The 14658-nt window shown below is 38.1% G+C and overlaps 1 protein-coding gene across 1 annotated transcript in view; it reads right to left on the minus strand.

The window, feature by feature from the left end:
• Positions 1–439: 439 nt before the first annotated feature.
• PLPP5 (phospholipid phosphatase 5) overlaps positions 440–14658 on the minus strand; it is a gene marked incomplete in the record, with an annotated part of 361831 nt that continues 347612 nt past the window's right edge. Inside the window, 1 exon segment of the mRNA XM_044084318.1 lies at positions 440–1146. Within this exon segment, the coding sequence (XP_043940253.1) occupies positions 977–1146 (170 nt within the window).

The raw sequence follows: 14658 nt of genomic DNA on the forward strand, positions 1-14658 counted from the left end.
AATAGTAAATTTCTCCTGCCACATGAATTCTGCTGTACTGGAACCTATAGCAGACTAATTTAAAGTTTATAGCAAAGACAATTATATTTGATGTTCAACTCATCTGAGTATTTCAGTATGAGACACTCAAATATATATAGACTGTGTATGCAAATATACTTTCTCAGAGACTGTGTGACTTTGGAGACGTTATATTTATAGTCTGGGGGGTATGGGAGAACAGCCCCCATGTCGGGGTACAGGAGACTTCCCCACTGCAAAAACACTGTTATGCTGTCACTTGCAAGTATACCATAGCTCATCCAGGACGGACTCTTCAACTTTTCCCAAGTATGTGAAAGTATTCAGCTGTGCAGTATAAACCTGAAGTACAGTTATGTTCATTTCCTAGGAAATACGTTTTTATGCAGTAAAATAAAACACGCCATACAAATTTAAATAATTTTGTACAGTTTATTTCTCTTCCACTGTTACATCTATTTAAAATGTATCCTTTAAATGTCATCAGCAAGGTGTTATAAGCCTTCATTACAGCAGTTCCACAACGTCTTGAAACAGGACTTCAATTTATTCTAAAGCAGAAGCAGGGTAGGGCAGTTTTAATTCCAGCTACGTAGCAGTGCTAGTAATAGCAATTGAGTTTTTGATCCTTCTGATGTCTTATTCCAAGAACACTTGCTTGGAGTATAGTGAAAAACATACTGCTTCTGAGGGAATAGTTAATGATGCCATCTTGCCATACAATCTCTGTTGCCCAGTACTACAGACACATCACAGTGGAATGGTTGGCAGATTGCAGCTACAGTATCTGTCAGCAGCAAAACACTACTGCTTATGGTCCCAAACAGTTCAAGAATGTAAAGTCTGGGGAACTAGAAAAATGGATATTTCAAGTAATGGAATGCTTTGCTATAAACTGCCATCCGCTGACCTGGCAGTCTATAAAAAAGTTCTGCATTAAGGTGTCTTAATCTGCCTATACCTGCATCCTGTTGACAGAATTTCCAAACTTTGCATCCAGAGGTTCAGATAGTTTGACTTTGCAGCGATATGGTCTGTGGCATTCTGGGTTATTCAAAGAAGGGTAATACTGCCTGTAACAGAGAACAGCAAAGACAAGGCCTAGCAATGAACCCACAAGGACATCTGCAAGGAAAAAAAAAAAAAAATAATAATAAATAATGGCATATGACAACACAACAAAAACAGAGAACAAAAATAATATGCTTGTTGCTACCCTTTAACAGTATTCACTTTCTTATGCTCATAATTGTCTAGTTTACAAGCAAAAACAGAATAAACTGCACTGTGTTATTAATCTCTGTTTTCAGAGGAGAATGGCAAAGTATGGATCCTTGCATGAAATGAGCACACACAGAGAAGGGAACCTCACGTGTTTAGAAATTCTGAGTATAGATTTGTTAGCAAAAAGGGACAAAACTCTAAGACAAAGGTAAATTATTTATTAATTTACATTTGTTGACTGGGAGAGTCCGACTGGACACAGGTCAGTTTTCAGCAGAGACCCAGGGAGAAAAGCTCCACATTACGTATTATTTGCATTATACAGTTGAAAAACATAGCATTTAAATATAGGCATTAGTCCAGTTAAGGACACAAGACAAGACAAAAACAGATGTAAAACATAGTACAATTTTAAAATATGGTGACATATACTAAACATGGTTACAAATGTACAAAAAATATATATTCGAAGAGTACACCATAGGCTGTGCAAAATCACTGCAGTTGTAAAAATAGTTGTTTAATAAAACAAACGGCACCAAAAACAGTTAGCGCTTTCACGTTCATATAACGCTTCCTCAGACTTCAAACAAACTCCATATACTCACTCCTTATATACATATATAATTAATTAACATATTGCTAAAATCACTGGTTAATTGTGTGACATTAAAGTGCTTGTGCTCCATTAATCATAAAAGCATGAAACGCTAACTTTATACACATAAATACCTATAATTTCAAATTATTAACATCAATGTCTTAAAAATACACAAAATGGTACAAATTAATATAGCTAAAATAAAATATGAACATATGAATTTCTAAACTATCTAAACTCTTATAAACAACTTTTTAACCCTTGTAAATATATAAACCTATGTAATAAAGTTTAGCACCCATTATGGAATGTTAATGCTTAAATGACTTGGCTACCAGGAAAGGCTTCAACGTTATCTTATCATTGAGGCCATATTTATGTGCCTGTAGCCTAATAATCCACTTATTTTCTATTTCTTCTGTGTGGTTCCTCACATTCCCCAGTCTGCTTGTTCTCCTAATTAATTCCAATACTCTAAACTTAAAACTATGTGTAGTCCCATACTCAATAATATGGCGTGCTAAAGCATTAGTAGTGTTCTCTCTATTTACAGCATATATATTGCTCTCTAATTCGTTCACGCAATGTCCTGTTGGTCTTCCCTACATAATATTTTTCGCAGGACTGACACTGTGCCAAATAAACTAAATCTTTAGTTCTACAATCTGCATAATATCTAAAGGTATAGGTGTATCCTGTGAATGGGTGTACAAACACATTGCCATCAGCTATATATTGGCATTGGTTACATGTACGGCAAGCAAAAGTCCCTTTCCTTTGTGATAATGTGGGTCTTTCCTCCATTTGTTCATAACATAGAAGCCTATTTAGGGACTTCATATTCCTATAGGCTATATTGGGTGTTTCATCTACTAGAGTCTTAATTTTCTCATCAATCACTAGTAATTTCCAATTATTTGTCGAATACATCCATTTCTGTTGGTAAAAGGAATAATTAACCTATTTTTCATATTTTTGTATTTATCCCTTGGTGAACTATTATCATTACTATCTCTATGGAAGAATGGTTTACCTTTGTGGGATCTTTGTTTGTCACAAGATGATATAGTATCCTGTACCTTTCTCTTCAAATAACCTCTTGAAACAAAATTATTCACTAGCTTATCTTGTTGTTCTTTAAAAACCATGTCATGTGTTGTTAACTTCGATACCCTTAGTACCTGGTTCTTCAAAATGTTGGAGTGAATATGTCTCGGGTGCATGCTGTCACGATGCAACAAACCATTTCTCCAACATGGCTTCCTAAATATTTCTGCATCTATCCTATTAGACCCTTTAATTAATCTAACATCAAGAAATTCTATCACAGTTTGTGAATGTGTTGCTTCAAAAACAAGAAAATCAGTTGTGCTGTTTAAATATATCACAAATTCACATAGTTCCTGTTCAGTCCCTCCCCATACAAAAAAGACATCGTCTACAAATCTGGCATAATACTTGATGTTTTCAATAAATGCCATACTGTTCAAAACATATGCACTCTCCCAATATGCCAACACCAAGTTGGCAAAGGAATTTGCGCAAGGGGTACCCATCGCTACCCCCTTCTTTTGCAGAAAATATCTGTCCCCATAAAGCAGAACATTATTGTCTAAAACCATTTCTAACAATAACATCCACTGTATAATTTTGGTATTGTGATCCCCTTTTCTAACAAGAAAAGCCTCACAAACTCTATACCTGTATTGTTGGGTATAGATGTGAATAACGACGACATCAAGTGTTACCAAAATGTCATTTGCCCCAATGGGTGTTTTACTATTAGATGAAGCTAAACTCTCCAAAAATTGTTGGGTGTCCTTTAATATATATGTAGTGTTGTCAACAATAGGCTTGAACTGCTTATCCAAAAATATAGACAAAGACTCAGTTAACCAGCCTTTGCTGGAAACAATGGGTCTAAGGGGAGGGTCGAATAACTGTTTGTGTATTTTAGGGAGGCCCCTAAATGTAGGAACCAAAGGATCTTCTATCAAAAAATATTTATATAGGTCTACGTTTATGACATTGCTTAACAAAAGGTCATATAAATGACTATGGACCCCCTTTATTAAGTTATTAAGAGAATTACTGTTCAAAGGACAATAGGTATCTACATCTGTTAACATATTTGCAATCTTAGATTTATACATCTCTCTGTCCATAATGACCACAGCTCCCCCTTTATCCGCTTGTCTAATGACGATGTTAGTGTTACTTTGCAAATCCAGGACAGCTTTCCTTTCCTCTTTGGTCATATTAAAAAACTCTGGTTTAGCATTGTTACTTGTATATAAATCCATAAGATCATTTTCACATGCACATTCAAAAACTTCTAAAAGTGGATGCAACTGTGGCATGTATACAGAGGGTTTTCTAAAAATATTATAGCCCTCTTTGGTATTTACATTAACATCTCCATACATCATTTTTAGTGCAACATTCCTTGTAAACTTTTTAATGTCAATAACTATATCCGAAACGTCTCGGATATAGTTATTGACATTAAAAAGTTTACAAGGAATGGCTGGTTAACTGAGTTAACTTGGTGTTGGCATATTGGGAGAGTGCATATGTTTTGAACAGTATGGCATTTATTGAAAACATCAAGTATTATGCCAGATTTGTAGACAATGTCTTTTTTGTATGGGGAGGGACTGAACAGGAACTATGTGAATTTGTGATATATTTAAACAGCACAACTGATTTTCATGTTTTTGAAGCAACACATTCACAAACTGTGATAGAATTTCTTGATGTTAGATTAATTAAAGGGTCTAATAGGATAGGTACAGAAATATTTGGAAGCCATGTTGGAGAAATGGTTTGTTGCATCGTGGCAGCATGCACCCGAGACATATTCACTCCAACATTGTGAAGAACCAGGTACTCAGGATATCGAAGTTAACAACACATGACATGGTTTTTAAAGAACAACAAGATAAGCTAGTGAATAATTTTGTTTCAAGAGGTTATGAGAAGAGAAAGGTACAGGATACTATATCATCTTGTGACAAACAAAGATCCCACAAAGGTAAACCACTCTTCCATAGAGATAGTAATGATAATAGTTCACCAAGGGATAAATACAAAAATATGAAAAATAGGTTAATTATTCCTTTTACCAACAGAAATGGATGTATTCGACGAATAATTGGAAATTACTAGTGATTGATGAGAAAACTAAGACTCTAGTAGATGAAACACCCAATATAGCCTATAGGAATATGAAGTCCCTAAAGAGGCTTCTATGTTATGAACAAATGGAGGAAAGACCCACATTATCACAAAGGAAAGGGACTTTTGCTTGCCGCACATGTAACCAATGCCAATATATAGCTGATGGCAATGTGTTTGTACACCCATTCACAGGATACACCTATACCTTTAGATATTATGCAGATTGTAGAACTAAAGATTTAGTTTATTTGGCACAGTGTCAGTCCTGCGAAAAATATTATGTAGGGAAGACCAACAGGACATTGTGTGAACGAATTAGAGAGCATATATATGCTGTAAATAGAGAGAACACTACTAACGCTTTAGCACGCCATATTATTGAGTATGGGATTACACATAGTTTTAAGTTTAGAGTATTGGAATTAATTAGGAGAACAAGCAGACTGGGGAATGTGAGGAACCACACAGAAGAAATAGAAAATAAGTGGATTATTAGGCTATAGGCACATAAATATGGCCTCAATGATAAGATAACGTTGAAGCCTTTCCTGGTAGCCAAGTCATTTAAGCATTAACATTCCATAATGGGTACTAAACTTTATTACATAGGTTTATATATTTACAAGGGTTAAAAAGTTGTTTACAAGAGTTTAGATAGTTTAGAAATTCATATGTTCATATTTTATTTTAGCTATATTAATTTGTACCATTTTGTGTATTTTTAAGACACATGTTAATAATTTGAAATTATAGGTATTTATGCGTATAAAGTTAGTGTTTCATGCTTTTATGATTAATGGAGCACAAGCACTTTAATTTCACACAATTAACCAGTGATTTTAGCAATATGTTAATTAATTATATATGTATATAAGGAGTGAGTATATGGAGTTTGTTTGAAGTCTGAGGAAGCGTTATATGAACGTGAAAGCGCTAACTGTTTTTTGGTGCCGTTTGTTTTATTAAACAACTATTTTTACAACTGCAGTGATTTTGCACAGCCTATGGTGTACTCTTCGAATATATATTTTTTGTCTATTGCCAGTCGTTTCTAAGGGTACTTCACTCGACAGGATCATCTTTCATTGTTTGATGGTTACAAATGTAGTTGAGATTCTTCAGTAAACAATTGATACAATCTGTTTTTGAGGTGCATAACAGCCATTAGCAGTTGTTGCTACAAGAAGTTAGTATTGTGTGGTAGGTAGCTGGGAACATGAGTTGCCAAGCTTGCCAAGTGTAGGTTGCTGACAGGGGGCTGAGAGAGATAGTGGGTGGGGGGAGTGGATGGTATTAGAGGGGAGGTTGCAAGGGCATATCTGGCAAGTTTTGAAGTGTGATTTTAGTAAGGATTTAAAGTGGGTGCAAGACGTTACAGAGGTAATTGAGGATGGGAGGGAGTTCCAGAGTTTGGCTATAATGCAGGAGAATAATGCTTCTCCAGCGGAGTTAATGGCTCTTGTGACATGTAGGAGGTTTTTGTGGCTGGATCTTAGTGGTCTCGTGGTTTTGTAGGGTTGGAGTAGATTCTGGAGGGATGGGACTTTTAGTGGTTGGTTAATTAGTTTGTGGGCGAGTGCGAGTTGGTACCACTGAAGGAGGTAGGGGAGCTCTAGCCAGCCCAGTTCTGCTAGTGAGAGACAGTGGTGAGTAAGGTAGGAAGCCCCTGTGGTGAATTTGGCGATTTTTTTGTAGCAGGTTTCGAGCTTATTTAGATCACATTGTCTAAGGTTAGTAAATATTGGAGAGGCGTAGAGTAGGGTAGAGATAAGATGAGAATTTGCTACCAAAATTTTAGCTGCTTTGGTAAGTAGTTGCTGATTTCTACATAATGCTCCTAGTTTTTTGTGCACTTTTTTAATGGTCATGGAAATGTGAATGTCAAAGTTTAGTTTATTGTCTATTTCTACTCCTAGTAATTTGGTGTGTTCTGTAGGATGGATGGGGGTGTTGTCTTTTGCTGTGATGTTAAAGTGAGAGCTGTGTAGGGTAAGTTTGGTGGGTTGGAAGATTAATAATTTTGTTTTGTCTGGGTTGAGTATTAGTTGGGCATTGGATAACCAACTTTCAATAGAAGAAAATGCTTTGTGTGTGACTTTTTCCAGTTCTAGTAGGGAGTGGGCTGTGCAGATGATGGTTGAGTCATCTGCGTATTGTATGAGTGTGCCATGTGCTGTGGCTGAGGCTAGATTATTGGTGAAAATAGAGAAGAGTAGGGGTCCAAGGATGGACCCTTGAGGAACTCCTATGGAGACTGGTAGTTGGGGATAGGTTATCCTGCCAAACAACTGCTTGTTAGCAGTAAGATAGGTAACTCTGAAACCAGTTGATGACTGGTTGAGAGAAGGATAGGTTATTGAGAAAAGAGATGAGTTGCTTGTGTGGGACCACGTCGAAAGCTTTAGAGAGGTCTAGGAAGGTAGCTGAAGAGAGATAATCTGCATTTTTATTTTGTAGGATAGTGTTAGAGAAAGAGAGTAAGGCGGTGGTGGTGCTATTGTTAGGTCGGAGACCATGTTGTGTGTTGGAGAGGAGGTTGTTAGCAAGGAGGTGATCTGAGACTTGAGAATGAATGCATCTCTCTAGTATTTTGGAGAGAGGCGAGAGAATAGCTATGGGGCGGTAACTGGTTATATCTGTGGAGGGGGCCTCCTTTGTGTAGGGGAATTATGTGTGGGACTTTCCATAGTGTAAGAACATAACTTTCTGACAGAGATCTGTTAATCAAGAGTGATACGGGGTAGGCTAAGAGTGTCAGCTGCAAGTTGAATGTATTCACCTGGGAGGTTGTCTGCTGCTAATCTGGTGGTTTTAAGTTTAGTTAGTAGTTGTTTTATTTTGGAGGTAGGAACAGGAGAGAAAGAGAAGCTAGTTGGGAGATTGTTAGTTCTAGTTGATGGTGTGGGTTTATGGGGGGGGTTGTGTTGTCTAGCTAGTGATAGTACGGTTTGTGTGAAGTGACTGTTGAAAGAGGTAGCAATATTTTCAGAGGAGTGAGTTAAGTTAGGAGGGGGTATACTTACCTTACCTGGGTGGAGGATGGAGTTTATTGAGGACCAGAATTATTTGTGGTTATGTTGGGAGGACGTAAGGGCAGACTAGTAGTACTGGATTTTGTCCTGTTTTATAAGCTTTTTGGTTCTATTGCGTAGTTCTAGGAATTTTTGCCTAGTAGAGGGGGTTTTGGTTTTGTGCCAGTTGTCCCACGCTTTATCCCTGTTTTTCATTTCAGACTTCGTGTTTTTTTTGTAGCCACGAGAATTGTTGGGCTCTAGTTCAGGAATGTCTTATGGAGGCATAGTAATTAAGGATGCTTAGGAATGTTTTATTAAAGTAGTCAACTGCATCATCTAGTCTGAGGTATTTTAGAGGTTGCCAGTTACAGTCTTTTAGGGATGAGCTGAATGAGAGAGGGTTGAAGTTAGTTATTTTGCGTATTTGACGGTAGATGATGGGTTTTGCTTTATAAAGGTGTTTTCTTAGTACGAAGGTTGGGGAGTGATCATTGAGGCTGTCAGATACACAGCCTGCTATATATGACTGGGGGCTCTTATTGACTAGTATCCAATCAGGGGTAGTGTGTTTGTTGGAGTTATTTATCCTAGCAGGTGACTGGACTAGTTGGGTGAAGCCATGAAGATTTACATGATGGGTTAGGTGGTTGCTAGAGCAGGATTGTCAGCCAGTGTTGAAGTCTCCTAGAATTAAAGTTTCTTGGGGTAGGTGGTGGGTAGTCCAGCTGAGGAGGTTTTCAAGTGGAGGGATGCTGTGGCCAGGTGGGAAGTAGCAACCTATTATGTTTAGGGTTTGAGGTATTTTAGAGGTTGCCAGTTACAGTCTTTTAGGGATGAGCTGAATGAGAGAGGGTTGAAGTTATTTATTTTGCGTATTTGACGGTAGATGATGGGTTTTGCTTTATAAAGGTGTTTTCTTAGTAAGAAGGTTGGGGAGTGATCATTGAGGCTGTCAGATACGCAGCCTGCTATATATGGCTGGGGGCTCTTATTGACTAGTATCCAATCAGGGGTAGTGTGTTTGTTGGAGTTATTTATTCTAGCAGGTGACTGGACTAGTTGGGTGAAGCCATGAAGATTTACATGATGGGTTGGGTGGTTGCTAGAGCAGGATTGTCAGTCAGTGTTGAAGTCTCCTAGAATTAAAGTTTCTTAGGGTAGGTGGTGGGTAGTCCAGCTGAGGAGGTTTTCAAGTGGAGGGATGTTGTGGCCAGGTGGGAAGTAGCAACCTATTATGTTTAGGGTTTTATTTTGGTTTATTTTAAGTTTGGTATATATTATTTCTTCCTTACCTATTTGGGGAGCTGCTAACTTTAAGATTTGGATGTCTAGATGCTGCTTAAATATTATAGCTATACCACCTCCTTTTTTGTTTAGTCGGTCTACTCTTAGTATATTGGAACCAGTAGGGAGGATTTGCTCATTAGTTATGTGTGGTTTTAACCATGTTTCTGTAAGGATCACTACATCAGGGGAGTAGACGTCTATGGTGGCATGGAATTTATGCACCTTGTTGCATATACTTCTAATATTAGGCTTATCAGAAGGAGGTTGATGGCTTTCTATTGGCTGTGATTTGGGAGATGTGGTTTGTAGTCTGATTATGAGTGGGGGGGTTGGAGATAGAGGGACCAGGATTAGGATGGATGTCTCCACTGAGAGCTAGGTTGGATGTGGATGAGATTATTAGTTGTATCAATTTCTGTATAGGCTTGCTTATAAGGGAAGTTTTTTGATTGTGTTCTGTGGGCAATAGGTATGGTGGTAGGGTTATGCAAGGTTGTGGGGTTGTTTTTAGTTTAGGTATTGTGGTCTGTAGTTTATATAGAGGGTGTATAGGGAAGGATGTTGACATGATGAGAGAGTAGTAGAGTAGAGGTGGGATACGATTGGTGGTGTGTGTGGTGGTACAGTGGTAGTGGTTGAGTGCAGGAATGGTGGAGGTTTGGTAAGATGTGATGTATGCAAGGAGTGTGCATGCAGTGAGTATAGGTATGGTGTGCTTGTACACATTAGCTGAGTAGGAGGGATAGTAGTGAGAAGTTGTAGGAGGAAGTATAGGTGTGGTGATGTTATATGAAGGGTGGGAGGGGTTACTGTTTGTAATAAAGGTAGGACCACTGGGGTGGGTGGGAATTGGGGGAAGGGAAGGGAGCATAGCGGGAAACAGATGAAGGAAGACTATCAGTAGGTTTATAGGTTATAATGAAAAGGGCTGACCCTGATTAAGCTGCAATTGTTCTTGTGGGGAGGGGGAGGATCAGAACAGACAAGAAAAGTGGTGGATAGCAACAGTATGATGAAAAGGGCTGGCCCTGACTTCACAGATATGCAAGTCTACAGAAACAATAAGAAAAGGCAGTAGGTACTCTGACTTGCTTGTTTTGCATACCAGTCTTATTGAAATAAAATAGGTCAATTTTACCAAGGAGTTATGTGGAAATTAGGAAGACAAGAATTTATGAGAGAAAAGGTTTAGTAGAAGTAGAGAAACAGCAGAGCATACAAATAATACAGCATATAAAGACAGATTGTAGTTAGAAGTACAGAATGTTGGGGGCAGCTAATGTTCTGAAACAATAAGAAAATCAGTAGGTACTTTGGACGTACTTATTTTGCATACCTTTCTTTTGAAATAAAATAAACATTTGTAACCAGGAGTATGTGGGATTTAGAAAGACCACAAGTTATATGAGAAAGGGTTTAGTAATAATAGAAAAACAGCAGGGCTTTCAAATAGTTGAAACAGCTTACAAAGGGAGACTGATGTTAGGAAGTACAGTATGGGGAGGGGCAAACTAAGGTCTGTGATGGAGTGCTTTACTTAAAAATAGAAATTAAACAAGGGCTAGCAATTAATTTTGTCTGGAGGATAAAACATACTTTTTGTATATTTTGAAAATAACACTCATTCCAAGGCTGCCTGGTTCTGTTAAAGAGCACTACAGGCCAATATATCGAACTTGGCTTGGTGGGGATCCAGGGAAATTAGAATTAAAAGGAGAAGCTGGGAAGAAAATAATCAATATAATACAAAATACAGCAACTGTTAAGAAAAAATGCAAAAAATAAAACAAAGCTGATAACAGAAGAGTGGAAAGAAAAGAAAAAACTAGGTAATTTATACACAGATAAACACCTCAGTTTGTGATAATGTGACAATTAAGGCAAGTTGTCAGTTATCACATTCAACAGATTAATGCAGTTGCAAATATATAGGAATACTGATACCAATTAAGTGGTATAACACATTCTAAACCAATAGGTGAGGAAATGTACACACTAATAACTAGGCATTTCTAAAAAATGTAATAAAGTGAGCAGCAAAGAAATAACATTCTAACAATAAATGCTCTGCACAAGTAAAGCTCTAACAAGTCTATACTCTACAGTATCTGAGCCTACTAATACAATGGCTAAGTAAACAATTTCAAGCACACAGAGTTACTGAAAATACTGTCTCCCATAAAAATACATGTCTAATGTCATTACACTTTACAATGGTGTAAATCAACATCAATACATTTTACAAATGAAAAGAAACAAATATGAAAAATAACCTTAGGTATGAGCACTCCATCCAAAGAGACAAGCAGCTACACCAAGAGGATTTTAATAATGGCTCCTGTAGCTTAAGAAAGTTATGTTAGGCTGTAATAGGTCTTGTGGGGGAGAGGAGGAGAGAATAGACCAGAAAATGTGGTGGATAACCAATAGTGTAATGAAAAGGGCTGGCCCTGATTAGGCTGCAATTGTTCTTGTGGGGAGGGGGAGGATCAGAATAGACCAGAAAAGTGGTGGATAGCAATAGCATGATGAAAAGGGCTGGCCCTGATTTCACAGATATGCAAGTCTACAGAAACAATAAGAAAAGGCGGTAGGTACTCTGACTTGCTTGTTTTGCATACCTGTCTTATTGAAATAAAATAAGCCAATTTTATCAAGGAGTTATGTGGAAATTAGGAAGACAACAATTTATAAGAGAAAAGGTTTAGTAGAAGTAGAGAAACAGCACAGCATATAAATAGTACAGCATATAAAGACAGACTGCAGTTAGAAGTACAGAATGGGGGAGGGGCAGCTAATGTTCTGAAACAATAAGAAAATCAGTAGGTACTTTGGACTTACTTATTTTGCATACCTTTCTTTTGAAATAAAATAAAACACTTGTAACCAGTAGTATGTCGTATTTAGAAAGACTGCAAGTTATAGGAGAAAGGGATTAGTAATACTAGCAAAACAGCAGGGCTTTAAAATAGTTGAAACAGCTTGCAAAGGCAGACTGCTGTTAGGAAGTACAGTATGGGGAGGGGCAAACTAATGGCTGTGATGGAGTGCTTTACTTAAAAATAGAAATTAAACAAGGGCTAGCAATTAATTTTGTCTGGAGGATAAAACATACTTTTTGTATATTTTGAAAATAACACTCATTCCAAGGTTGCCTAGTTCTGTTAAAGAGCACTGCAGACCAATAGATCAAACTTGGCTTGGTGGAGATCCAGGGAAAGTAGAATTAAAAGGAGAAGTTTTTGTATATTTTGAAAATAACACTCATTGCAAGGTTGCCTGGTCCTGTTAAAGAGCACTGCAGGCCAATAGATCGAACTTGGCTTGGTGGGGATCCAGGGAAAGTAGAATTAAAAGGAGAAGTTTTTGTAGATTTTGAAAATAACACTCATTCCAAGGTTGCCTGATTCTGTTAAATGAAGTTTGGTCAGTGGTTCTGGCATTGTTGGACTGCAGAAGATAAATGATGCTTGCTTGCTCATCTCTCCTCAAAGGAGGATTAGGGGGCATACTAGGAGCATATGACCAAAGTGCTGAGCACCCCTGATGACACTGGAGCTCTGCGGGAATCAATATTGTCCTGTTAGTGGCAGAAGAAAATGAGAGATGTGGCACTACACAGACTGCAATGTTTCCCTCACAGCATTACTTCAGCCCATTCTGTGATATCAATACAGCATATCAAAGGGAGGCAGGATTTAAGAGAAAAACTCAGCTGGCACCAGTATGCTAAAAATGGCATTTCCACTACTTCTCCTTGTTCACAGTGGATGCATGTCAGTATGACCACAAGGCGCATTCCTGTCCAGATGGATGAGACCCACCCCCAACTGTGGAGGCCCCAGAAAGACAGTAGGATTAACACAAGATGCCATTGATCTTCTTAGCAAGCAACAAAGCCCCAGTACCCATGGCAATCTGGAACATGCTCCCCTGGAAAACTAAAAACAGGAAGTTAACTATTACTTTTTGAAAGTTTTTAGCAACTGTGTATTAATGTGTTTAACAAGACACATTCTGAAATATTCTCATATATTAATTGTCCCACAATATTCACTTCTGAGAAGATTCCAACTACAAACCTCACAGCAAATTTTACAATGTCCATACACTAACATACATTTTCTGGATTTATCAAACCTGATTGTATAACTTTTACAAGCATGTCATCTTAAGCTTGTATAACACTGAACTGTCAGGGTATGATGGCAGGCAATATTACAGGAAAAAGAAAGTGCTCATTTTACCAGTACTTTTCATAAGTCAACCTAAACAATGAAGCCAAATGATCCCATGGTATAATTAGTTAAAAACTAAAACAATAGCATATTAAACTCACTAAAACTGTAAAAGTCAACAAGGCCACCCCAAAACTGTCTTAAAAACAGATAGAGTTCTAAGAATGGTCAAGACAGATGGATATTAGTCATAATGAGGGATATGAAAATGGAGGATATTAGTTAACCCTAATCAACAACTTGTCCAGCTGAAAAGGCAGTTCTGTTGGAGTACAGAGATAAATTTCTGACTACAATCAGCAGTAGTAGTGGTGGTAGTGGGCAAGAATAAAGCTTCTAAGCTAGCTCAGCTCACCTCTCATCAGGGGGGGGTCAGAGGATGTGCCAGGGCATACTCACTACAAAAATCCTGAGTGGGAACCAGGCATTAACAGGAAGTGTTCTCTAGTGTCTGGGAAGGGCGATTTGACTACATGTTCATAGGATGCATATGCATACTGGGATGGCCCACTGCCTGTCAACCCTCTTGGATTCTCTGGGCAAGTGCAGGGTATGCTACAAACTAAGGGCAAAAGCTTAATCCACCATACAGAAGATGTCACTGCTCTTGGCTAGTATGACAACTGTCTTCAGGAGAACAAAAGGGCCACAGGGCTCTCATCCCAGGAAGAAGGATGGGTCAAATGAGCTGTGGGAATGAGACCAGATGGTCATGGAGAAACCACAGAAAAGAAAAAAAAGTATTCAGCAGGAATGAATATGTGTTGTTTTTACATAGATAATCAATCTACACCTGGCAGTTGGCTTACAGGATTAAGGAGCTGTTAATGAGTTGTTTCTTGTGGTAAAGTGGTGCAAAGTCTGATGCCCTCACCCTTCATTAGCTAACTGTGCGACTCTGAGCAAGACATTTCACCAGACACCACTCTTGGGCTGAGTCTGAAAATGATCCGTGGGGATCAATGAACTACCCAGGAAAACAAATACAGATAAAATCTTTACATCTGATGTGTACCACTGTACTGCTGGCCTGGCATACTTCCACAAACTTCTTTGTTGCTCCTCCTACCAGTTCACTTGCAGCCTGTAGTGA

The sequence above is a fragment of the Protopterus annectens genome, chromosome 9.part0 (genome assembly GCF_019279795.1).
Source record: "Protopterus annectens isolate FY-2018-M chromosome 9.part0, PAN1.0, whole genome shotgun sequence".
In the NCBI taxonomy this organism is placed as follows: Eukaryota; Metazoa; Chordata; order Ceratodontiformes; family Protopteridae; genus Protopterus; species Protopterus annectens.